The sequence below is a fragment of the Antennarius striatus genome, chromosome 10 (assembly GCF_040054535.1).
Source record: "Antennarius striatus isolate MH-2024 chromosome 10, ASM4005453v1, whole genome shotgun sequence".
Lineage (NCBI taxonomy): Eukaryota > Metazoa > Chordata > Actinopteri > Lophiiformes > Antennariidae > Antennarius > Antennarius striatus.
The window spans coordinates 18,443,007-18,470,000 of NC_090785.1; the positions used below are offsets into that span (position 1 = coordinate 18,443,007).

Consider the following 26,994-nt stretch of genomic DNA (forward strand, 5'->3'; position numbering starts at 1 on the left):
AAGGACAGTGATGGAAATAGTTTGGGAGAAACCCACTGCAGATGCAATGTCAATCCTAATTACTAATTCATTAACCTGCCCCACTCCCATCCCCCTCCTTATACACAAACACACACACACACACACACACACACACACACACACACACACAAACACACACACACACACACACACACACACACACACACACACACACACACACACACACACACACACACACACAAACACACACACACACACACACACACACACACACACACACACACACACACACACACACACACACACACACAGACACTCTCATGCACTCACTGCTCCCTGTCCCGTCCCTCCACTGCGTCCCTTGAGAGGCACAGCGATGGATGGAAAAATGAAGAGGTGTGTCTGCAGCTAAGTGACATCTGCAGGGCTGTGATGGTGGCAACACGTTGGGAGCGTTGCAAATCCCTGATGTGACAAAGGGAGGGAGGAATGGGGAGGAAGGAGGAGGTGTGTGTCGAGAGGAGGAAAGCTAACAGCTTGTGTTTGGGATCGTTGGGGTGGGTGGTCTCGTCTGATGGTGGATAAAAATATGTTAATGTCTGCGGCTGTGGTGTCACAGTGTATATGTGTGTATGTGCCATCATGCATATACCTGTGTGTGTGTGTGTGTGTATGTGTGTGTGTTTGTGCATGTGTGTGTGTTTGCATATTTAATGATGACAGGTAGTACAGAAGATAAATCAATATGTATAATGAAAACAAGGGGGAGGTGCAAGACTTTATTCACTGCTTTATATCTGTGTGTGTGTGTGTGTGTGTGTGCGTGTATGTGTGTGTGTGTGTGTGTGTGTGTGTGTGTGCGTGCGTGCGTGCGTGAGTGTGTGCGTGCGTGCGTGCGTGCATGCTTGTGTGTGTGTCTAAATGTTACCAACCACACATAATCATCAATCAATCAGTCAAATTTTATAATAGATGACCTTTTAATCAATTTCTGCCTGCTGTTCAAGGTGCTTTAGAGCAGCTGATGAAACAAAGAGGCTAATTCAACGTCATTTAGAGACAGAAACATCAACAATAACAGACTGGTAGTTAATTTTAGAAAGTGAAATGTAAGACGTAATGTTGGCAAGAAAAACATTTACAAGAAGGAAAGAGAAGAGAAATTTCAAAAAGAAAAAGAAAATTAGCATTAATGAAATGGAAAAAAGCAATAAATGATAACACACACCATTGGAACTAGAGCCCCTTGGGGACGAAGGAAGTTTTTTTAATTTGAATTTAAATAAACTGTCTTCTTTTCCTTTCGACTTTTCCCTTCAGGGTTCGCCACAGTGAATCAGTGTCCTCCATCTAACCCTGTCTTCTGCATCCTCTTCTCTCACACCAACTACCTTCATGTCCTCCCTCATTACATCCATAAACCTCCTCTTTGGTCTTCCTCTAGGCCTCCTGTCTGGCAGTTCAAAACTCAGCATCCTTTTACCAATATATCTCTCCCCGCTGGTCTCACCACAGTTTTGTACACCTTTCCTTTCATTTTAGCTGAAACTCTTCTATCACACATCACACCTGACACTTTCCTCCACCCGTTCCATCCTGCCTGGACACGCTTCTTCACCTCTTTTCCACACTCTCCATTGCTCTGGACTGTTTAGCCTGAGTACTTAAAATCCTCCATGTTCTTGATCTCTTCTCCCTGTAACCTCACTCTTCCACTTGGGTCCCTCTCATTCACACACATGTACTCTGTCTTACTGCGGCTAACCTTCATTCCTCTCCTTTCCAGGACAAACCTCCACCTCTCTAGCTTCTCCTCCACCTGTTCCCTGCTCTCACTACAGATCACAATGTCATCTGCAAACATCATAGTCCATGTAGATCCCTGTCTAACCTCGTCTGTCAGCCTGTCCATCACCATAGCAACCAAGAAGGGGCTCAGAGCTGATCCCTGATGCAGTCCCACCTCCACCTTGAACTCCTCTATCACACCTACAGCACACCTCACCACTGTCTTACAGTCATCATACATGTCCTGCACTGCTCTAACATACTTCTCTGCCACTCCAGACTTCCTCATACAATACCACAGTTCCTCTCTGGGCACCCTGTCATAAGCTTTCTCCAGATCTACAAAAACACAATGCAGCTCCCTCTGGCCTTCTCTGTACTTCTCTATCAACATCCTCAGAGCAAATACTGCATCTGTAGTACTCTTTTTTTGGCAAGAAACTATACTGCTGATCACAAATACTCACTTCTGCCCTTAGTCTAGCTTCCACTACTCTTTCCCAGACCTTCATTGTATGGCTCATCAGCTTTATTCCTCTGTGCCACAACTCTGCACATCTCCCTTGTTCTTAAAAATGGGCATCAGCTCATTTCTCCTCCATTTATTAGGCATCTTCTCACTATCTAAGATCCTGTTGAACAACCCAGTCAGAAACTCTACTGCCACCTCTCCTAGACACTTCCAAACCTCTACAGGTATATCATCAGGACCGACTGCCTTTCCACTCTTCATCCTCTTCAGTGCCCTCCTCACTTCATCCTGACTAATCTTTGCTACATCCTGGTCCACAACAGTCACCTCTTCTAGTCTTTGTTCTCTCTCATTTTCCACGTTCATCAACTCTTCAAAGTACTGTTTCCATCTTCCCATCACACTACTGGTACCTGTCAATAGACTTCCATCCCTATCCTTAATCACTCTAACCTGCTGCACGTCCTTCACATCTCTGTCTCTCTGTCTTACCAACTTGTATAGATTAATCTCTCCCTCCTTACTGTCCAACCAAGCTTAAAGTCATCATAAGCTTCATGTTTGGCCTTTGCTACCTCTACTTTCACCTTACGCTGCATCTCCCTGTACTCCTGTCTACTCTCCTCAGTCCTCTCAGTGTCCCATGTCTTCTTAGCTAACCTCTTTCTCTGTATACACTCCTGTAACTCCTAATTTCCACCACCAAGTCTCCTTATCTACTTTCCTTCCAGATGACACACCAAGTACTCTCATACCTGTCTCCCTGATCACATTAGCTGTAGTTGTCCAGTCATCTGGAAGCACCTCCTGACCACCCAGAGCCTGTCTTAACTCCTTCCTAAAAGTCATGCAACACTCTTCCTTTTTCAGCTTCCACCATTTTGTCCTCTGCTCTGTCTTTGTCCTCTTGATCTTCCTCACCACCAGAGTCATCCTACACACCACCATCCTATGCTGTTTGGCTACACTCTCGCCTACCACTACTTTTCAGTCACTGATCTCCTTCAGGTTACACCGTCTACACAAGATGTTGTCTACCTGTGTGCTCCTACCTCCACTCTGATAGGTCACTCTATGTTCCTGCCTCTTCTGGAAGAAAGTATTCACTACAGCCATTTCCATCCTTTTTGGAAAGTAAATCACCATCTGTCCCTCTTCATTCCTCTCCTGGATACCAAACCTGCCCATCATCTCCTCATCACCTCTGTTCCCTACACCAACATGTCCATGGATATCTGCACCAATGACAACTCTCTCACTTCTCTGCATCACTTCATCAAAGTCCAACCAGAATTTCTCCTTCTCCTCCAGCTCACATCCTACCTGTGGAGCATAACCACTAACATTGAATACCACACCTTCTATTTCTAGCTTCAGACTCATCACTCTATCCGACACTCTTTTTACCTCCAGGACATTTCTAATAAACTCCTCCTTCAGGATAACTCCCATTCCATTTCTCTTCCTATCTACACCATGATAGAACAACTTGAACCCTGCTCCTAAACTTCTAGCCTTGCTACCTTTCCACCTGGTCTCCTGGACACACAGTATGTCTACCTTCCTCCGCTGCATCATGTCAGTCAACTCTCTCTCTTTTCCTGTCATAGTTCCAAGATTCAACATCCCTACTCTCAGTCCTATACTCTTGGCGTTCCTCTTCTCTCTCTTCCTACGAACACATTTTCCTCCTTTCGTTCTTTGACCAACAGTAGACTAATTTTCACCGGCACCTTGTTGGCGAACAGCACCGATGGCGGTCGTTGTTAACCCGGGCCTTGACCGATCCATTATAGAAGTCATAGGTTTGATTTGCATGTTTGATTTGGCAAAAGTTATACGTCGGATGCCCTTTCTGACACAACCCTCTGTGTATATCTGAGGTTGGAACCGGCACAATAAGACACTGGCTTGTGTCCCCTCGCGGCTACATTTTGAATTTGAATAAACATATAGATAGCTTTATAGAGATAGAGTGTACCTTAAAAATATCAGTGTTGCCTTTATTTACAGGGGTCTTCCTGGTCCATAAACCAGAAGTTTTTCTAAGAGCTAGTGTGGCTCAAGGTCATATACAGTAGTGCCTTATAAATAACTTTTAAAACTATTATGAAGACACTAAATATATAACTAGAGTATATTTTAATGTAAATTTAATGTGTGCTCCCGTTTTGGTCATAGACAGCATTTGTAAGGCAGAAGTTTGAATTATTGATGCTGATTTATTGGGGGTTTTTTTAAGTAGACTAGTGAGGAGAACATCAATTTCATCTAGCCAATTGGTAATAAAACTGTGTACTAGTCTCTCTGCTGTTCAGACAGTAAAGATTTCCTCACATCAGAAACAATATTCAAATGATAAAATGCTGCTTTACCCTCCTTCAACATTCCTGTGCCCAAAACTAACACGGACAAAACCTGTATTACGACAGAGAAAAGTGGACGTCCAAGGACACATTTTCATGAGTCTAAATGCACACACACGCACACACACACACACGCACACACACACATACACATAGAGGAGGATCCTGCATTGTTAACTGAAGTGGATTTAAATAGAGAAATCCTCCAAACCAGCATCAGTCCAGAGTTACACCGGTGGCTCCATCTGCCATGACACAATATCTGCAGCTTGTGTGCACATGGTGTGGTTCTTTTACTGTGACTTCACAGCTGAATGTGTTTGCGAGTGCAAAAGCATATGTGCATCGCTAATGTTTGATGTGAAATTAATCTGTGTGTGCAGAGTTGATAGATTTGCAGATGTAGATGCGATCATGCATGATTAACAGACGAAGATGTCAACTAAATGCAAATCAGATGTCACATAAAAACATCATGAAGCTGTTTCCTATGAAAATTTGAACAAACATGTCAAAATTTGGTTTGCAGCGAAGAGATATTTACTTGTGAGATGCTAAAAGAAATTAAACAGGGGTCCAATTTCTAGCCATCTCCATGCATCAAGGAAAAGATTTAATGAATGAAGTAGAGAAAAGTAACTGATTCAAATTTAATCTTGGCTTCAAGCTGTTAATTTAAGTTTAATTTTAAGACTCTTGTCCATGAAAGTAGATAGAGTCAGGGTTAGAGTTAGGGTTAGGTTCAGGGTTAGGGTTAGGGCTAAGGTTAGAGTAAGGGTTGGGATTAGCGTTGGGGTTAGGTTTAGGTTTAGAATTAAGATTTGGGTTATGGTTAGGTTTAGGGCTAGGGTTGGTATTAGGGCTAGGTTTAGGGTTAAGATTAGGGTTAGGTTTTGGGTTAGGGTTAGGGTTAGAGTTAGGGTTAGGGTTGGGATTAGGGTTAGGCAGTGGCGGCCCGTGCATTTCATACCTAGGCCTTCAGTGATGCTATTCTTAGTCAAACTTGAATAAATATATTCCATAATGCTGTGAGCAGCTCCCACCGCTGCCACCAATGTAGCATTCAGGACTGGGATATTTATAACTTCTCTCAAATGGGACAAAAACCGGTGTCAGCCCCACTCCTTTTATTGTCACTTGTACATCACAAGGTGATGTGTAACCCCATGACCACACCTTTTATAGACGTCACACATCTATGTCAAAGAACAAAACGGACTGAAATGACCATCATTTATGACACCACAGCTAGAGAAACTAAATACAGATATACAGTAACACACTACTAGATGTTGCATCACCTCTATCAGGTATAAAACAGGCTATTTTTCAGCAGGGACACAAGTCTCTATGTGTATCTCCACTACAATCACACAGCTGTGCAAGTGCACCACATTATTTAGACACATTGCAGAAGAGCAAGAATTTGTTTCATTTTTAGAATATTTCTCATTTTATTTCATTATAATTGATTTGATATAAATTAAATTAAATTAAATTAAATTAAATTAAATTAAATTAAATTAAATTAAATTAAATTAAATTAAATTAAATTAAATTAAAAGAACATGAAATATGAAAACTTATAGAAATGAAATGCTTGTACTCACCGAAACAACTCTTCAACTACTTATTTAAACACAAAACCCATTCTCCTTTCTTTCTTCAAGAACACTCCACAAGCTAGAACAGGTTAACTAGTTCAAGTTAGCTAGAATAGGCTAGCTAGAACAGGTTAGCTAGCTCAGGTGAGCTAGAATAGGTTAGCTAGAAGAGGTGAGCTAGAACAACTTAGCTAGTTCAGGTTAGCTAGAACAGGTTAGCTAGAACAGGTTAGCTCCTTCAGGGATCGCACCCTCGTCTCACTAGAGCAGCAGTTCTTAACCTTGTTGGAGGTACCGAACCCTGTCGGTTTCATATGCTCACTTACCGAACCCTTCTTTAGTAAAAAAAGAAATAAATGAATTTCAAATTTAAGACAAAAGTATATGTTTTACTGGTGTATTTAATGAATTGTGTATTAATGTCACCTTTTTCAAAGAACAAAACCAAGAAAGTGCATGAACTCACATGAAATGACATACCTGCAAATCAGGGTGAATTCTGCTGTTGTTATTGAGAGACCAGTTCAGATGTGTGTGGCCTCACCTCGGCAAGTGCTACTCTTATGTCATTTTCACAGCAAAGTCTGTTTCTGTTGTTTTCCACGAAACTTAAGGAAGTCTTCCTTTATTTTTGTCAGTGCCAGACTAGAGTTGCTCAACTTGACATTACAAATCATGCAGAACGCTGACTCCCATCACGTTCTGTTATACAGTACATGTAAAATTCACATTGCACATATTCGTCCGACCACTTTCTTTTTTAGCTCAACATAGTTACTATGAATTACAATATTAAGAAAGCAATCCGATTATATACAATCATGACAGGCATAAATCGACCACTGAGTGCGCAAAATCCCATGTAGCACAGGTAGGCTAAGCGATGTATCATGATCACCTGCAGCCAGTGATGGTTAAGGGGGGCACAGTGATTCATGAATGTTCGGCAAAAACACCCGACACAATGTGTCGGGTGTTTTGTCTTGACACCCGTCTCCGTCGAACCCCTGAGACCGACTCATCCAACCCCTAGGGTTCAATCAAACCCAGGTTAAGAACCACTTCAAATGTGCATCTGCATAGCGTCTGCATAGCGCCGCCTTCTCAGAGTGAGTATCCAATCACAGGACACGTACATGTCAGGTGAACGTGAGGCCAGCTTGTAGGCCTTCGCCAACTAATGATCTAATTGGCTGTCACGTCTGTCTATTAACTATATGTTCCCTTTCACTCACAGTGCAGTGAGACCTGCATTCTAGATTCTGAAGGTCCTAGGCAGATTTCATTCAATCTGGCAACACAAACTAGCTGAATTCTGATTGGATAAAACCTCTCTAATCTAAAAAAAGAACACTTACCCAGTGTTGGCCTATGTCATATTATATCCAAATGTATAATTATATATTTATACATATATTTGAATATATTTAAGGAAAATGAATTAAAATATAATTAACTTTCATCATATTTATTATCATGATCTCTGGTTATGTTATACCTGCAGAGAAGGCCTTGCTGGCCCTGACAACCCACCATTGGGGTTAGGGTTAGGGTTGGGATCAGGATTAGGGTTAGTATTAGGGTTGGGATTAGGGTTAGGTTTAGGGTTAAGATTAGGGTTAGGGTTGGGTTTAGAGTTCGATTTTGGGTTAGGGCTAGAGTTAGGGTTGGGATTAGGGCAAAGTAAAGTTTAGGGTTAGGGTTGGGAGTATGGTTGGGGTTAGGGTTAGGGTCAGGTTTGGGATTGGGGTTAGGGTTGGGTTTATGGTTAGGGATAGGGTTAGCATTACGGTTGGGATTAGGGTTCGGTTTAGGGTTAGTCTTAGGTGAGGTTTAGGGTTAAGGTTACAGTTGGGATTAGGTTTAGGATTAGGGTTCGGTTTAGGGGTAGGTTTAGGGTTAAGGTTAGGGTTGGGACTAGGGTTAGGGTAAGCATTAGGGTTGGTATTATGTTTAGGGTTAGGGTTAGGGTTAGGGTTTGGATCAGGGTTAGGGTTGGGATTAGGGTTAAATTTAGGGGTTGGGTTTAGGGTTGGGGTTAGGGTTAGGTTCAGTGCTAGGGTTGAGATTAGGGTTACGTTTAGGGTAAGGGTTAGGTTTAGGGTTAGGGTTGGGATTAGGGTTAGGGTTGTGTAACCGGGGTGAAAATCTAATCTAATAAAATTTAGTGTTTTTTTTAAAGTTCATTATTAATATATCAAAATCTGTTAGGTTCCCTAACTTTTTGTCATGTGGAGTTGCGTCATCACGCACTTACCTGTGTGGCCTTGGGTGGTCAATTGTTTCACTCCAATAAAACCAGCAAAGAAGTCGGAGGAGAGAGAGCAGGAAGTGTCGAGGGCAGCTGACACCATGGATTTACTTGATTAGCCCGCAGGATAACGCTCTCTGATTAGAAGTTTCTAAGATAAAGAAAAGTGAAGAGAAACCCAGGTTGGGATTAGGGTTAGGTTTATGTTTCGGGTTAGGGAGGGTTTAGGGTTAAGGTTACGGTTGGGATTAGGGTTAGGGTTAGGTTCAGAGTTGGGATTAGAGTTAGAGTTAGGGTTAGCTTTAGGATTGGGACTAGGTTTAGGTTTAGGGTTAGGGTTGGGATTAGGGTTATGGTTAGGGTTATGGTTAGGGTTAGGGTTAGGGTTAGGGTTAGGGTTAGGGTAAGGGTTAGGGTTAGGGTTAGGGTTAGGTTAAGGTTTACTTTTACGGTTACGGTTACGGTTAGGGTTAGGGTCAAGGTTAGGGGTAGGGTTAGGCAAGGAGGAGTTAAGGTTAGCCTAGCATGACAAGCTAAAGCAAAAGCGACTATTAGCCTGGCTGTAACCCAATTTCAGAATAGATACATCACCTAAAAGTGTAAACTCAGATTTAACTTCTGTTGCTTTGTTCAATTATTTTAACATCACAAATGTAACTGCTGTTTTTAAAGTATATGGTGTGGAGTAACTTTTTCTTTTGCATTTGCCATTGTTTTCGAAGAGACATTTCAGTTTTGTTTGTTAACAGATTTCTTTGAAGTTTTTGTTAATTGGTGACATTCAGAGATATTCACTGGGCATTTTTTAGAAAGCTAGGTTTATTTTATGCCCAGATAAACTAAATTCAGCATTAATCAACATCAAGTTTTTCAATTAACTTCCTCTAACTCCAAATCTAACTACCAACATCCTAAAGTATTAAATACTTTGTGCAACAGAAGGCTTTCAAGTTATTAAATACCAACCTGTGGACACTGGTGCATTGTTGAAATGGACAGCTGCACAATGTAAAAGCATGATGTACAATCTGTTAATCTATTACATTTTAGAAAGACAGTGCAGCAAGAGGCACGTTTTAGCACTTTCAATTTTTCTCCATCCTTGCATGAATATAACTCCCTGTCCTCCCCCAGTAATGACGACCTTCATTTTGCAGGTAAATATTTAGCTGCACAGCTATGCATTGGGCTCCTTTGCCGACCTCATTAGCAGTGATTATGGCTGAAGCAGAAGGTGTAATACATCAGCACTTGTGGGAACATGTCAGCATGTGTGTGTGTGCTCTCATCTGGGTCATTACATCCATAAGCATGGCTACAGTCACACACATCCCTGCATGTGACAGCGAGTGGCGAAGAGAGTCCTCATCTGAGCATCGCTTCCACCTGTGACTGTTTTGTGACTTGTCCTTAAAGCAGCAGTGTGACACTTTAACATTTAAATGAACCTACATCCCATCCCTTGCCAAACGAGGTCACACAGTGTTGATTATATTTGTTATATTGTGATAAATATTTCCATTTTTGCAGCATCAGTTTTTAAATCTGGTTTCTGTGGTGACATTCCCACAAGAGGCTTGGGTGAGCGTTAAAGCGGTCGCTGTGATAAGATGATTCTGTCACCACTTCTACAAAATATACAGCATATCGTTTTCCACTTGTAATGTCAGCCAACAATGATTGTCAGATTTGAAGGGGAGAAGAAAGACAGAAACAGAGAGGGTTATAGTGGCTGTGTGTGGTGGGAAAGTGAGAAAGACTAAAGAGGAAGTCTCTGCGGAGTGGGGCATGTAGGGTTGTGACGTAGGACTAAAGCTCACCTACAGACAAACATCATCAGCAAAATAGTGTTTGTCTATTTAGTCTTACAGCCGGAGCTGAGAGATATAACAGATTTAATTCTAATCCACTACGTAAAGGTGAACAGGATTTGTCTGCTGTACTCTCTCCTCCTGGAAGTGATGAAGATGAAGTGATTGACATCAGGTTCCACAAAGTCTCCCCAGGGAAAACTACAGACAACTGTCCATTGTTTATTTATGGAAAAGCCGTTATTGTGTGTGTGTGTGTGCGTGCGTGCGTGCGTGCGTGCGTGCGTGATTGTGTGATGTGTGTGAGCCAGCTGTCAGTCTGTTGGGCGGCCAGGTCAAAGGACAAACCAGTCGCCATAGCAACGGTGCCACACTCCAGCACTGGGTCTTGGTTTGAATGTGGAGGTGTGTGACTGCGTCTGGGAGTCTGGTTCCATACGGGTCCATCAGACGGTCTCCCTCCGATGAGCTCACTCATTCCGTTTGATGGATGCTGTTACAGTGAGTCACCTGTTTGGAGGTGGCAGCTTACATACACACACACACACACACACACACACACACACACACACACACACACACACACACACACACACATACACACACACACACACACACGCACGCATGCACACATTCCTCTGTGTAAGCTAACAGGCTACCATTAGGCTGTAATGTATGGCCTGCTCCACTGCCTTTAATTGATAATAATGTATTTTTACTAGTGTTTTAGCTTCACATGAGATCCAGTATGTTCCAAAATATTGCATCATTGATCAGTATTTATATGTTAACAATAACTCAAGTAGCTGGGGTTGTGTGAAGCTGCTCATTTTGACCACACAGACTAATATCAGGTATCCCATCCTCTAAGTTATGTGCGCTCTTTAGCATCTTTCAGCCTGTGGTTTCGGTTTTATGGAAGAAAACTGAACTGCTTGTCTTCCGCAGCTTTCATCAACCTTGTTCTCAGATGCAGCTATTTTTAGCTGACACACTAAAAGTCTATTGTATGCTAACTAGCCTGCACCAAACAGCAGACATACAAAGTTAGTGACTAGCTGCTGAATATGATGGAACATTTGGACTCTAAAGAGGCAGATATTTCTGTCAGGAGAGGTTGGGACCAAACCACAACTAGGATTGAATTATTGGACTTACATTTGCCAAGTGTCCAAATACATGTGAGTGCTGGCTGACACATTCACCACAATCACATGATTGTTAATAATTTGTCTTCTTCCACTATCCCCATGTAGCCACAAAATTCTATTAACGATGCTTCAAACCACACACAATAAAGGCCTTCACATACAAACCATACAAACCAGACAACAGTAAGATGAGCTCAGAGTATCAGTCAGGACAGGAGTGCATTAATATCTACAATGGATGCTTGCAGCCTCTACCTGATATTACAATTATACATGTTTTTATGAAGTCAGCTAAAACCTGATTGCGCAAACCGTGTAGAAATGCATACAGTCTCATGGCAACACATTACTGTGACAACCCAGGGGTGCATTCTCCAACACAGGTTGCTCAAACAGTGATATTACTTCTGGGACTAAAGTTTCCTTGTGGTCTATTTAACCACATATGTCCCTCATGAGAACTCATGCAAATGCAGCTCCTTTTCAAAGAGTGGGCAGCATGCATTAAACATGGGCCGGTTGAGGGGACGACTGCAGGAATACCAATAGTTTTACCATTGAAAATGTGTTTGGTGTTACTGAATGGGACTTTAAAACGACTGACAGAAAGTAAAGTATAATGGTTATAGAAGAAAGTGATTCGGATAATACTCCAAACCTGTAACCGTATTAAGATGTACAGAAAATTACAAAATAGCACATGGAGACACTGAAGAAACGAAGGGAGATGAGAAATAAGATTTACTGGATGCTTCTGTTTGACTCATTCCTTTTGATGTGTGTTTAATACCAGAGGTTAAAGGTGAAAATGCTAATGCAAATCAGCAAATTAAACAAATATTTAAAAGAACTGCTTGCCTCATACAAAAATACAACTTAACATCAATGATGGATGAAACTCCTGTGATATTTTTTCCCAAAAAAATATTCAAATAGTTTTTATTTTTAAATGTAGATTTGTAAATACTTCCCTAATTTCTCCAAAAATTCCCACAATAATAATCATCATAATTAAAATGCAGCTTCACTCTCTAGCAAGTGTGTCAATGAGGCAATAGGAGTGTTTGGGTTTACATGTCATTTTTCATTTAGTCATAATTTATTTGAATGTAGTGTAACTTTGATTTTCAAGGTAAAGAACAAATAAATCTTTTTTTACAATTGGATCTCCTGATTTTATGGTATTACCTGTTAATTTCCTGATAACAATTGTAAAAACAAGACATAAAAACAACTCCAGGATCCTTACTGAGTTGCTGTTCTTATTTCCTCCAGCTGAGGGCGCTGTACAAGCAGAATTACCATTTGATTTGACCCGCATGCCTAATCCTCTCCACATGGATTCAGATCAACTCACGGGGCTTTCCCTAGGTGTGCCTGACAGGGAAATGCAGATAGATAACAAGCTGTGGAAAATTATAACCCGTTTCATTACAATTCCTCTTCACCGCACAACCCGAGTTTAAAAGCTGTTTCCATGAGGTCAGATCAGGGGATGGTCCCATCGACCAGCTACATAAATAGGAGACAGGAGGCCCACATAAATAAACACATAACTCATCTTAAACTGACCAAGACTCATGCTGGCATATTTATGTTTCATCCATTGGTCCTTCGTGTTTGTGTTCCCCTGACACAGCTGACCCAGACCCCAAAGAAGAACAGGAGGAGAAGTGATTATTAAAAGCCTAACCTTAATAAAATAACTCCTAATAAATACCAACTGCAGGTTCGGTCACAGCCTTCAACCTTACCTTCTGGTCAGCAATGATCAAAATGTAGACACAATGAGGATTGGTCAACATGATATTTCACTTACTCTCATTCTTATCTTAATATTAGTCTTAGGACATGTAGTTCTCCAGGATTAAAAAAAAGAAAAAAAAGAATGTGATTATATAATTAATATGAGGCCACATTACTATTATTGGCTGGAGCTCAGACTTTATTTAATAAGTGATAATTGACTCCAAAAATGAAATGTTGGTCCTCGTAAAAACAGCAGAAGAAGTTTGTATGTCTGTTTGTGTGTGTGCATCCGTGCGTGCGTGTGTACGTGTGTGTGTGTGTGTGTGTGTGTGTGTGTGTGTGTGTGTGTGTGTGTGTGTGTGTGTGTGTAGGCCTTGAGCCCTCTGACCTGATACCAGTGACACACAGAGACAAACAGCCAGGGTCTGGTTTCACTAAACACTGGTTTTGCAGGAAATCCAACTATGGACCGATGACAGCGGTGGTTTCTTTTTGCATAACGTCAGCTGAGTGGATTTAGTCTCGCTGACCTCTCTGATGTCTCGTTTGATGAAATGAATTTGATTCAGAATAAATGTAATAGACTTATCTCTAAAACATCACAATAAACACAGTTGAATAAGTAGTTGTGTGTGTGTGTGTGGTTTTTTTGTCTCTCAATGTTCCCATTCATTCTCATACACACAATACAGAATGGACCCAGTTTGTCCAAACTGTCAAACACTGAAAGTCACCTCAGGGCTCAGTTTGACTGACTGTTTCCACCACGTTCACAATAAGAAGAATCAGTGAAGAGGTTACAGTCATGACAGGGACGAGGACTGCAAATTAGCAGTCAATTTCATTTTATTTCAAATGCAATTTATTGTGTAAGCGTTTTGGGGTTTTTTTAAAATACAATCCATAAAGTTCTGTTCTTCAATGCTCAAAGCAGAACTTTCAGAACGCCAGATTCTCTCTCTTTATCTAGAAAGTGAAGGGATCTTCTCTGATGTGAACCCCCCCCCCCCATGAAGTTTAATGAAAGTGTGTTGAGTTATCGTTACTGTGTAATCCCACTAACAGGAACAGACCAACACAAAAACATTACCTCCTCCACGGAGGTCAAAAGGAGTTAAACAGTAGATACGCTCCTCTGTCGTCATTTACCAGTGTTTTATAAAGTAACCTGTTACCTGTCTGACAGGTGAGTACTGGTCAGGTGACTGATTAATCATCCATACACTGAATACCAGATTTTACAATCGCATTCACGTAGCTGCGACAGGACTCAGATTTGGCACCACAGCAGTGGAATAAATGCATAACAAGGTCGTCGTGTGTCAACAACCTGTTGACGGGAAAAAAAAAAAGATCCAGGTTCCTTCCTGCACATGTGTTGTTATGTTTAATGACTTCACACAAAGGCAGCAGGACTTCCTGTTTGTAGAAGAGGAACAACTGGAGTTATGCAGGAGTTTTTAAGATCAAATTAAAACAGTGAATACAGTAAAGGAGAGACCACCCCCATTTCCTGTGTGCTCCGTATGGGAAGGTCACAGAGGCTGTCAGGGGAAATTAATTTCCTCCAGGCCTTGAATGCTGCTAAATGTCACCAGGGAGCAGATTAAAATGTTATTTATAGCTTTATCTGGAAGGAGACGCATTTCACTTTACATTCGAAGAGACTGTTATTATTTCTCCTCTTTAGCATTGAAGGCATGTAAATGAGACGTAAAGCGAAGGATTGGAACGAAAGGAGGGGAGAGAGAGATGAATGCAGTGATGTCAGAGACGTCCCACTCCTATTCAGTACAAATGCAGCGGAGCGGGGCTGAGCCTGCATACCACTGCTGCTGACGACTGAATCACCCTCCTCCTCCTACACACACACACTCACACACACACACACGCACACACACACTCATCATTGGGCACTCACTGCTGAACCTCAGAGCAGCGCTGGGAGATGCTCCTGACTGGCGGCCACTGAGTAAGTCCTCTTTTTTTTCTTTCTTTCTGTGTGTGATTGTCATTCTGTGGCCCGTCTGAGTCCATTTATCTCCCACCCTCTCTTCTGTGTGTCGGCCAGACTGAGAAGACTTTGGAAACTTTCCTCTCAGTATGCCACACACACACACACACACACACACACACATCTACATCTTTCCCTACATCTTGGCAGAGCGTCGTAGTCTGATGTCTTTATGTTTTTTTTGGGGGGGGTGGGAGCGTAGATGCTGAGCCCCCTGTGTGTGTTCACTTTGTCATCGGTGTGTGATTCTAGATTAGCGTTCAGGTGTAGAAAGTAAAATCAGTTTCAAGCTGTGTGTGAGGAAAACACCGTTTGAGTCAATCAGAGCGCCTCACTGACAGATGTCACCGGCGTGACCTCGCCCCCCAAACTGAATAAAGGACTACCTGCTGTACGGGTGAACGATTCAGAGCATGCTGGGACTGTGATTAATGGTGCAATAAAACTGCCGCACATTTAAAGACAAACCAACTGGCTGAGAGTTTACCTTCAAACGTACAGAAGTCGAACCTGTTGCCCACTTCTCATAATTCATATCGGTTATCCTGACCCACAGTTCTCCTGACCCGAAGAACAGAAAGGCATGCTGGGAAATACACCCACACAACACTTTAATGCCAGACGTTACAGGAGAAGAAAGACATCCTCTCATGTCTTCGGTGTGTGGCGTTTCAGCCAGGAGATCAGCTTAGTGTAAAAAAAAAAAAAAAGAAATAGGTGACAACTTTCAAACACTGTTTCTTTTCTCTGAGATGGAAAAGTGTTTTTTTTTTCCTGTATTCAAAATGAAATTCTAAATTGCTATTTCGCGTATAAGTTCATTCAAATTCCATTTCCAGACCAGCTAATTTCATTTACAGGCTGTACAGACATGACAGTGGTATCAGTCTCCTCATCTCTGACACAGCAAGAAATCAAATCAGCGAATCCCCCTCGCTATCAGACCTTTACCATTAATCTTACTTCATTGTATTTGCGCAATTGTTGCCTCAGTCCTGCACAAAAAACACACACAATCAGAGAGTTGCTTAAGTACAAGTCGGTGTATTGTCTGGTTCGACGGCCGCGCCTGAAACGCCAACATCAGCGGTGATATTATTGTTTCCTGAACAGATACCGCTTCACTGTAATATGTGACCGGCCCTAGCAGCGGATTGGTGAAGCGCTATCCCTCAGCTCCAACCCCATTGGCTCTCAGGCACTGACTCGCAGGTTCAAATCTCTCCGCAGTGTGTACAGGGTAGTAGGAGCTGCCTGTCCGCAGTGTGTTTACACACACACACACACACACACACCGACACACACACCTGAAGGTGAAGGTTGTTTTCTGGGATTGTGATCTTGAAGGTTTTTCTAAAAGAGCAACAACGACCTGCTGATGTCACTCTGTGAGGATAAGGTGCTAAAAACAGCCGCCTGGTAGGTGTGTGTTTGTGTGTGTGTGCTCTGCGTATGTGTGTGTGTGTGTGTAACCCTGAGATAGCATACAATCCTAGACATGCTGTCTGTGTGTGTTGACATATTTAATAAGCCCCTGTTCTCCTGTCATTCTGGCTGTCTGCTGGAGTACATGCAGAGTAAATACTGCACACACACTCATCAACACACACTCTACATTTGGCATTGTGGTGTGTTTGTTTTGGGCCTGTTGTGTACGGCCAGCCTGAACGGGACTGAATGAATGGAGGGGAACAAAACAGTATAATGGATATCATCTCTCTCTCTCTGCATCCACCTTCAGAGCTCTGTTGATCCAGACACACAGCGTGTGTGTGTGTGTGTGCGTGTGTGTGTGTGTGTGTGTGTGTGTGTGTGTGTGTGTGTGTGTGTGTGTGTGTGTGTGCGTGCGTGCCACAAGGCTGCACCTGATCCCGCATCCTTCAGAGAAACGGGAACCTGACTCTGGAGCAGGTCAAAGAAGTCATCTCAACGCCCCCCCCCCCACTGAAATACAACCCATCAGACGGAGGAGAGAGGGGCTGATCGTCATCCCCGGTACCCAGATAAAGAGGCAGGATGCTGGCTAAGATCCTGGAGGACATGTGGGTGGAGCCTGAGGTGCTGGAGGCCCTCAGCGAGGAGCAGAAGAGGGTCCTCTTCTTCAAGATGAGAGAGGAGCAGGTTCGCCGCTGGAGAGAGAGGGAGGAGAAGGAGGAGAGGGAAGGAGGAGACAAGAACAACAACAGGCCCAAGAAAGGTACAGGCCAACTGGTTCCACTGGAACACACACACACACACACACACACACACGGCACATCTCATTCCCTCACACTGCAGTGTGGGAACCGTCTCCAGGGGGGCATAACCTGCTCAGTTGGAACATGTGGCGTTCAGGAACGACGTGTTCAGATTGATAGCAGCATAGGTGTTCCTCCGACATGGTCTCATTTAAAGAGCACAACTCCAACATGTCAGATCTAATGACACCATGATGTGTTTACACTAATGTGACCCCTAAACCACACATTTATTTAACAAGCGCCTGTTTAGGGTTCAGTAAGGTCAAATCTTTCACTTTGAAACCAATAGTCGGAAACATGCTTTTCAGATTCATAGCTTGGCTAACCAGTCTCTCTCTACTGGTTCAACTGGTTCATATTGATGACTCTCAGCTGCAATGGGAATATTCAACTACTTCCTAAATCTTACTTTCCAGGACATAAGTGGAAGACGGTAACATCTTTCACCACCAAACTTTACATGGCAAGAAAATCCATATTTTGATTACATAACTCCATAAAAATATCCACGACTCCAGCCTCACCACAGGTGAGATGTGTCACATGAGTTATTGGTTGGTGGGTTGAATTTGATTATTTTCCTTCCTAAAAATGTTGTGACGGCTTAGAAATAGAACAAAGACAGTGGAAATCTACTTCAATAATGAAATCTAATGAGAAACAAACTCGATAAAATGATGGAAAACATTTTTACTGCTTTGTCCACAGCATGAAAAAAACTTTTATGGAATCTGATTCCTCTCTTTCCTCTGTAATCATAGTTGATATTATTACTTCCTGGGTGCTAAATGTGTGTTTTAACAAACGTGTTAATCCTATAACATGATTGAGGTTTTCTTAACTCAGAGTGCGTCCGTTCGGATTGATGTGATTAATCCACGCTAATCTGACCTGAGGGCTGCTGACCCGTCCTCATCCTTCCATCTACCATTCCCTCTGACTCACTGACGTGCTGCCACCTCCCCCAACCTGCTGCACAATGACACTGTGTGTAACACTGCGCGTGTGTGTGTGTGTGTGTGTGTGTGTGTGTGTGTGTGTGTGTGTGTGTGTGTGTGTGTGTGTGTGTGTGTGTGTGTGTGTGTGTGTGTGTGTGTGTGTGTGTGTGTGTGACAGATGTCTCTGTCACCACCACTCCAGTGGCTCCACAGCCTGAAACCTGAATACGATTGATTAAGCCCAGTGGTGTAGGGCGTGGACGCACCTTAAACCATATATTCAGTTACGTCCTTTGTTTGACCAATCTGTACCGTGTCACCTGAGAGGTCAGCGAGTGTGTTGTGTGATTGTTTGGGTTACACAACGTACAATCCAGTTAGACCTCTTCCATTCTTTGTCTAGTGGCTTGCTGCTGGGAAAGGCAATCATTGAGAGTGTGTGCAGGCCTCTAAATGTTAAATAAACACTGAAAGACACATTTGTGTTATGTAATGTATGTTTCTGCTTGGGTTATGGGTGTGTTAAAGATACCTCAGCTCCGCGACTGAGGAATGTGTGTCCTGTAATCAAAGTTTGGCATCGAGTGAGCATGAAAGCGCGCTACCAGGACACGACTGTCTACTGGTTTTTGTTAAATGTACGGAGTCACTGTTTGCTGATGATAGTGGCGCGTTTCTACAGCTCCTTTAGCCTCGACTGAATATGCAGCGATTTTCATTGGTTCCTGTAAAGGTAGAGTTCAGTGATGTCACGGTGAGCGTTGAGCTGTTATCAGGCACTGTCCTGTCATGGAAAACACCTGTTAACCCACAGGGCTGGGATGCATTTCTGGCCACTGCGTCACAATAACAGGTAACAATCAGGTGACTATTATCGCCGTTTTACGAGGTGTAAAAGTAAAGAAATTTATTTCCGTATTTTGTAACATGAAGATTACATAATGGAGAACACAACTCATCTCAAAAGCTGGTTAATATTTTTCATGAACCTTTCTGAACACAACAACAAAGTCCTGACAGCATAACGTTTACTATGTAGGAACATTCATCATCTGCAGCTTTTTCTTCTCTTAGGTTGATGATAATTAATCTTGAGGCTCATTCTGTCAGTGAGATCGGTCTCAAGGTCTAAACGCTGTAATTGGTTCAAATGTGTCCTTTAATATTTTGTGAAATTTAATCCCAGTTATTTATTTTTTTCATCTTCTCATTTTTGAAAATTACACTTTTTTTTTCCCTTCGATTTGCAATAAACTTTGTGAAGTGATTATTATTCATGATAATTTCATGAATTGGGAACTTCTTAATAACTTCATTCCTTGAATGAAATGTATCTGTGGGGGAGGATCCAGAATCTTTATCTTTAGTTACATTTTTATTAGAAAAAAAAGAGTAATTAAAAGGTTCTGTCCCTCCTTTCTGCTGGTTCAGCTTGTAGTTCAAATATCAGCTGTTTCCCCCCTGGCAGGGAGGTTCCGTCAAACTTTCCCAGGTCAATCTGCCCACACACAAGGTCACGGTTACACAACCGACTGTTTCCGTTTACTCTAAGCTGCGTTTTATCTTTTTTTTTATCACCAATATTAATAAAATAATGTTTTTTCATTCTGCTGAAGACAAGTCGACACAGAAGGGATTAATAGCAATAACAGAAAGGAGAGCTGTCAAGTTACCCAAACCAGATACTTGTGTTACAGCGCCACCTTCTGGATAATATCTATAAGAACATCTTAGAAAATTGTTTTCATCAGAATCTGGCCCATAAATAAAATTGTCATCCGTTTGTTCGTGTTTCTTCTAGTTTACAAACAGGTGAGCTGGTTGTTGGGTCGGGACGGGGACGTGAGCGTCAGCGTGATCGGAGAGGTGGACGAGTTCAGGTCCTCCAAGCTGCTGCAGAGCCTCCTGAACCACAGGTAGACGAAAACACACAGGTGTCACCTCAGACCAGTAACCCACTGGTTTGTGCTGTAATTTAAATACAATGAGGATGAATAAAACTAGTGCTACTGCAGAAGTCAAGCAGCTTAGACACACAGCTGTAGGATAAAAGGAATAATCAGTAGTTAATGATGGATTTGTGTAAAAGAAAAATTGAAATGAAATAACTAACTGTATTTTTAAGTAATACAAGACGCCACTCTGTCTACTCATCACATGATGTTTATATTGATTAGTGAGAAAATGTCAAACATGTGGTTGAATTTAGTCCATTTTTCCAAAGGAATCTGATGGAAGCAACATTTCATTTGTAATGACATTGGGGTATTTTTTAAATTTTGTTGGGTTGTTTTAGAGCAACACAACAGAACATCCACATTTCAGCCACCTTTCATCACGTCTGTCGATAAATGACAGAACCACGCCTGACCTCAATACGACGAGCGGAAGTGAAGCGAGTCAGGAAGGCGGCGTCGCCTCAGCCCTGTTGGGTTCTAGATGTTATTAGCCCCATGACTAACAGGAGAATTGATTCAAAGGTCGGGGCGGCCGTCAGTGGGAGAACAAATGGATGTCTTTGTCTCACAGGGTCCACAGCCATGATCTGAATGGCGTCCAGACAGCAGGAAGACAGGCCCAGGAGCTGAGCTTTAAAGACGACATCCAGCTGTCCCTTACAGATGTTAGCGTGAGTTTGTGTGTTTGTGTGTGGGGTTTGAAGTTAGGAGGGTAAAATGAATTGTGTGTCAGAGCCTTAGCGTCACATTGTCTCCCACTTCCACACAGGATGACCCAGCTTCACCAAACTGCCAGTCGTCTGAAGAGGACATGGACTCCTGCAGCGCCGATGATGACCTGAAGGACCAGGCTGAGAACAGCGACAGCGAATCAGGCGGCAGCTCGGACAACCACGGAGACTGGGCTCCTCTCTACAGGCCCCATCTTAGTAGTCATGGCAACCACCTATCGCTCAAAGCCCAGCAGCTGTCAGACACAGAGAGGGCCGGCCCACAGGACAGAGGTAACAAAACAAGACCGACGTGAAGAGAAACCTGATACGAGCTTTTAAATGTTTGAGAGCGAACGAGAGCTTTACCGACGCCAACAACATGGAGATGAATGGAGAAATGGTTCAGTTTAAGCAAATATATACAAATATATGCATTGTACAAAGTAGTTGCTTTACATACTAATAAATTAATGTGTATAATGTATTATGTACTGTTTGAAGGATTATTATAGGTCATTAGCATAAAAACAACATGACGGTTTACGTGCTGGTGCAGTCACCTTGATTATTCTATAGACTATTTAATAGTTACATTTATATAAATACAGTTCAAATGAACTTTGAATCATATTTTATATAAACTGATTGTGTTTTGTTTGAGCATCAAAAATATGACGATTAAGGTTAGGGTTAAAATAGGGTTAGGTTTAGGAATAGTTCCTCATTCATATCATTTAATTTGCAATTTAATGTCCAAAGTTCAGTGAAGAGATGTTTTGTTTCAACATTTTTCTGATACCATATGAATACAATATTAGATGGGGGCAGTCCTCATTAGAGGAATAAACAGCAAATTAGACTTGAAAATTTCACCTAACAAGGAAATTGCTGACATGATGAAGTTGGTGTCGTAGTAATAATAGGTCTCATAATAATAGCCTCAATATATATAGATTGTTTTATACAAGGAATGCTGATTATGGAACTAAATAAATAAGTGCTTTGCTTAACAAAGACGTAGAATGAACATAAATTGAACCACAGAGGAAAAAAAAAAGTTTAATAAAAATAGTAAAGTAGATAAAACACAAGGATGAATGTGGAATACAAAAGGTTACAAAGGTCACTTAACAGGGAAAATTATAATAATAATGAGAAGGTATTGGACATTTCCACACCTGGTACTTGATCTGTTGGCTTTTATTTCTTATATCTTATCACACTACACATATTGGATCTCCAGAGACGTCAGAATGTTTGAATGTTTTTATATATATAGGTATTTCTGCTATATGTAATGAATTCCTTGTATTTCTTTCCTGCCCACTCAGAGACTGTAAAGACGTCCGGAGGCCGCGTGGCACAGCTCAGGAAAGCATTCACGGATAATTCTCAGAACACACCGCCTGCCTGCAGCAAACCTCCTCTACCTGCCAAACCTGCTCACCTGCAGAGCAGAGGCACGCCTTCCGTCCACTAGGAGCCACGCTGCTGCAGCACAACACGCGACCCCAAACAGGCTGATTATCCAGAACCTAATGAGCCGGGACAGAACTAACGTGTGGGTCTGATGCTGAGGCCACAACCAGACTTCTTTAGGCCTTGATTCAAGGACCAGCTGACAGACGCTCATCTGTGGGGAGGGGCCGGAGAAACACCTCAAAGCTTTTCCAGTGAAGTCAAAGCGGATGATAAAATGCAGCAGCTTTGATGCTGCCGGGTTTCTGCAGACAGGCAGATGCAGAGAGAGAGACATCCAGACAGACAGGTGAACCACCGCTGCAGTTCACTTCAGAGAGTTAATGAAGCTTTATCATTCAGACATGACCAGCAGAGCCCCCGCCTGCACAGGAACACGTTTGTTATGGCTTTAACCTTTTTCTATGTGGATCATTTAACACGTCATTTCACTGTTGTCAGATTGTCAAATTGTCTTCCTCTGGTGAATCAACAATGATGGTGGTGCTGGGGGGATAAAATAAAGGAACCTGTGGTAAATGACAGGGAGACTGTATCAGTCCAGGGCTTTTATTGTGAAGGCGGTTTCACCTCAGGCGTGATCACACACCTCTACCGCTGAGAACCTGGCTCATCACGAGGAGTTTGTTGTTCGCTGCACTGCACACTCACAGATTATATAAAATACACCTTCATCAATAATATTAGTTCACTCACACACTAAAGATTATTACAAGAAACACTTCATCTTCCAATGTTAAAGAAAGTGGTGGGAAATTCCTTGATCTGCTCCTTTATTCTGATTTGTGTCAAACTTTATACGTTACAGTTTTGTTCTATTCGTTTTCGAGACTCATCGTCACTCCGGATTAATTTTCAGTCGCTGACAATATATCACTTTTAAAGAGTTTATTGTCCCCAAAAGATGCTGTACTCACTCCTGTCAGCACAATCTGCTTTGGGTTTTTTTGTTTCTAACCAAAAAAACCTAATAATATATTCATGAGCCTTAGCTATGATTAGTGTAAGCAAGGTGATAATTGCTAAATATTAGCAATCAAGCACGTATTACTCTAATAAAGGAAAATGGCGCAGTCGTAATAAGTGTCTACGCACGTGTATTAGCATTTAGCTCAAATGCTAATGCTCAAGCACATGAATGACTGCAATCATGCTAGCACCGATGCTAAGTGTTGCTCACTGAATGTCGTTTGAGAACTTTAACAGAGCGCTGGGGATCCAGAGTTACACCGTCTTCATTTGATCAATGTTTTAATCTAGCGGTTGGAATAGTAATTAGCCCAACAAGTATTGTCAAAACTATAGTTATTAGTGTCACTATTGTGTGACTAAAGAGCGCTACGTTCAACCCGACTGTCTCCACGACAACAGGGGCCCCCAGATGTGTGTGACAGCTGTGTAAACTGGGGTTTGGTTCACCGTGTGTCGAGAGTTTGCTGTAAAATCGCGTTAAATAATTCGTTTCAACTTGTTTTCACCCAGTGTCCGTCTGAAGCGTTCAACACAGAGCCAACAAACACTCCCATTGTTTGCATCTTGACTTCTGTCTTGTTTGAGGGAGGGGAGGCGGGGGCTTTTAGCCTGGGGTCTGTTGAAACTCATGATGATTGTCCTCAGGTTAGTTTCCAGAAATGTCAGGTGACCGACGAGCAAGAAAAGGACTTTTAGAAGCTTTCCTGTGATTAGGATGACTGGCGTTGGCGGCCATGTAGCTGTCACAGGTTACGAACTGGTGAACCGGCCAGGATACCAACGTCTTCACACGCTCCTACAGCGCTGAGTCAGCGTTTTGAACCTCATGGCTATTGCTTCCTTTCGACTCCGGTGTCCAGAAGTACATCCGTAAAAAAAGAATGGAAAAAGTAGTCCCTGGGTGACCGTTTTGAACCTCTGTAGTTTGTACAGATAATGGAAAAGAGAGAAAAATAGAAAAGGATTCTTTTAAAAGTTGGAAATACGTCCACTTTTAAAAGAATCTTAAGGTTTGGAGCGTTTGAACTGGAGTTACTCGCTAACCGTCGGGTCACACATTCTCCTGACTTGGTCACTGATTGCCTGCTGGCCTCGTCTTCCTGACGTGATTTAGACTTTTTATTGGACCTTTTATGTGTTTGTTTTTTTAATCGTGTATTTGCCTAATTAGTTTAAATGGACTTTTCTGGCGTGAGACAGAACAAATGAATTCATCTGGGAGTCAAGACACAGTTTTGTCTGTTTCTGCCCTCATACAGTCTGAGGGGGGAGGGGAGGGGGGTTCGTGGAGGGGCAGACACAGAATGGTTGTTGGTGGTGGTCTCTTACACAATGATTATCTATTCAGTGGGTTGCATCGGAAAGCAGGCCATGGCAGATCAAACGGAGAACACAGAAAGCTGATCAACATGTGGTTTGGACTGAGACGTGGAGCGAGACGCTGGAGGAGACAGAGGAAATGGGAGACAGGTCACGGGAAGCAGCGCGTCACAGCAACTCAATAAAGTTCTCCTTATTCCTCAGCTGCCTCCACGCTCCCAGCCACACAGAACGCATACGTATATATCTTTGGACATGTGACTCGACACAAGCGGTCACATACGGTGCGATATATATAGTAGCTCAGAGTTGGGTTTGTCAGCATATCGTGGGAGTCCAGGCGTCTTTGCCTCCCCAGAAGGTTCATGTCTAAACTCGATGTTTTCTGTCCAGCCTGAAAGGTGAAATGAGGACAGCGGAAACGTAACGTCGATGCCCTTTTTGCTTGCGTGATAATACATTTCAAAGATCATAGCGAGGACCGTCTGAGGCCCGTGACACATGTCTGCTATTCTGAATGAATGAACTGTAAGATGATCTAGTGGGTAGGTCTGAAGATAATATATAGTAGCATCACATTCATTAGATCTGGGCTGAACTTTAGTGTTTGGTGAGTTGATGTGTAAAAACTCATGATTCAAGATAAACTCACAGCATCAGGGGAAAATTCATGTCTGAAATGGTGTATTTCACTATGAAACATACAGCGTTAGTAATTATTCAGCTTTAAACAGCTTTAGTAATTACACATCCTGCTTTAGGGGCAAAATAGAAGCTGATAATATCTCGATCTGAAGGCCCAAATATGGCTCAAGCTCCACAAACACCAAATCCTACATTTCTAAAAATGCAACAAACAGCGACAGCCCCCTCTCTAATCCCAGATCATCAGGGCTGTTTTCATGTACTGTACTCATGCAGGAGTACAGGAGTGTAGGTAATAGTGTAGAAAAGTACACGGTCTCTGAAATGTGCACAGAAAAGTAACTTTAAAAAACTGGGTTTCAGATTATAACATTAATTCATAGAAATTAGGAACTTTACTTTCAACATGTTTTACAGTCAGTCAGAAAAATTTAAGAGTAAATGACTATAAAGTATAAATTCTCCTTTAAAACAATAAAAAGATATTTTCATTTCATTACTTCTGTTTTGTTGAAGTTCCAGTAAGCAGATGAGGCCGGACACATGAAGACACCAGAAAACCAGCGTGAAAGTAGTGGAGTTCCCCTTTAAACCCATGAAACCTGATTAAAATAACATAGAATAAGTCACATTTAATGACTGCAGAAGACTTTCATGTGAGAGAACATGATCATTCTCCACTATGGATAGTAATGTCATTACAAACTTACTCTCAGCAACTACAGGTGAGGTCATGAAACACGTCTCACAAGTGTTTGAGTCAATATAGCAGACTTTAAATAAGTGTTTTAATAGTTGTAGTTACCATTAAATGGACCACAATTATTACGTTAGCAAGTTCTATAAATTAGCTTTCGATTCATTATCAGGTTAAACTTTCACAAATAATAATTATTCAAATGATGTGAAATGACATGAAACCAGAGCAGAAGTTCAGTCAGCAACGCTAAGCAGTGTTATTTACGTCCTCCACACACTCTCCTTTCACTGAAAGCTGCTAACTGTTTGCTGGGGGGGGGTGGATGGGGGGGGTGGATGGGGGGGGGATTCCGCTGTCACACCTCCACCAGATGTCTGCAGCCCCGCCATCCAAAAGTCATGGAAAGACACCGTCATCAAACACGTAACGTTCATTTCACACCACGAGACACAATTAGAATCTATGCAATAAAATACTATATATAATATACAATACAATACTATACTATATACAATATACAATACAATACTATACTATACTACTGTATATGCAATATAATATACAATACTATACTATACTATATACAATATACAATATTATACTATACTATACTACTGTATATGCAATATAAAATACAATACTATACTATACTATATACAATATACAATACTATACTATACTATATTACTGTATATCCACTATAAATACAATACTATACTATACTATATACAATATATAATACTATACTATACTATATACAATCTACAATACAATACTGTACTATATACAATCTATAATACTATACTATATCATACTATACTATATACAATATACTGTATAA

General features: G+C 41.9%; 1 protein-coding gene across 2 annotated transcripts; it reads left to right on the top strand.

Moving 5' to 3' along the window:
* The first annotated feature begins 14,992 nt into the window (after positions 1 to 14,992).
* zgc:92242 (uncharacterized protein LOC436899 homolog) lies at positions 14,993 to 23,069 on the top strand. Of its 2 annotated transcripts, none has more exons than XM_068325910.1 (6): positions 14,993 to 15,146; positions 16,930 to 17,385; positions 20,168 to 20,282; positions 20,896 to 20,995; positions 21,094 to 21,328; positions 22,369 to 23,069. In XM_068325910.1, the coding sequence occupies exons 2-6, from the start codon at positions 17,205 to 17,207 to the stop codon at positions 22,515 to 22,517; spliced, it is 780 nt and encodes a 259-aa protein (XP_068182011.1). In that variant the 5' UTR covers positions 14,993 to 15,146; positions 16,930 to 17,204; the 3' UTR covers positions 22,518 to 23,069. The 2 variants fall into 2 exon arrangements, with proteins under 2 accessions (XP_068182011.1, XP_068182012.1); XM_068325911.1 differs by having other exon boundaries at positions 15,020 to 15,146; positions 17,047 to 17,385.
* Positions 23,070 to 26,994: the final 3,925 nt, after the last annotated feature.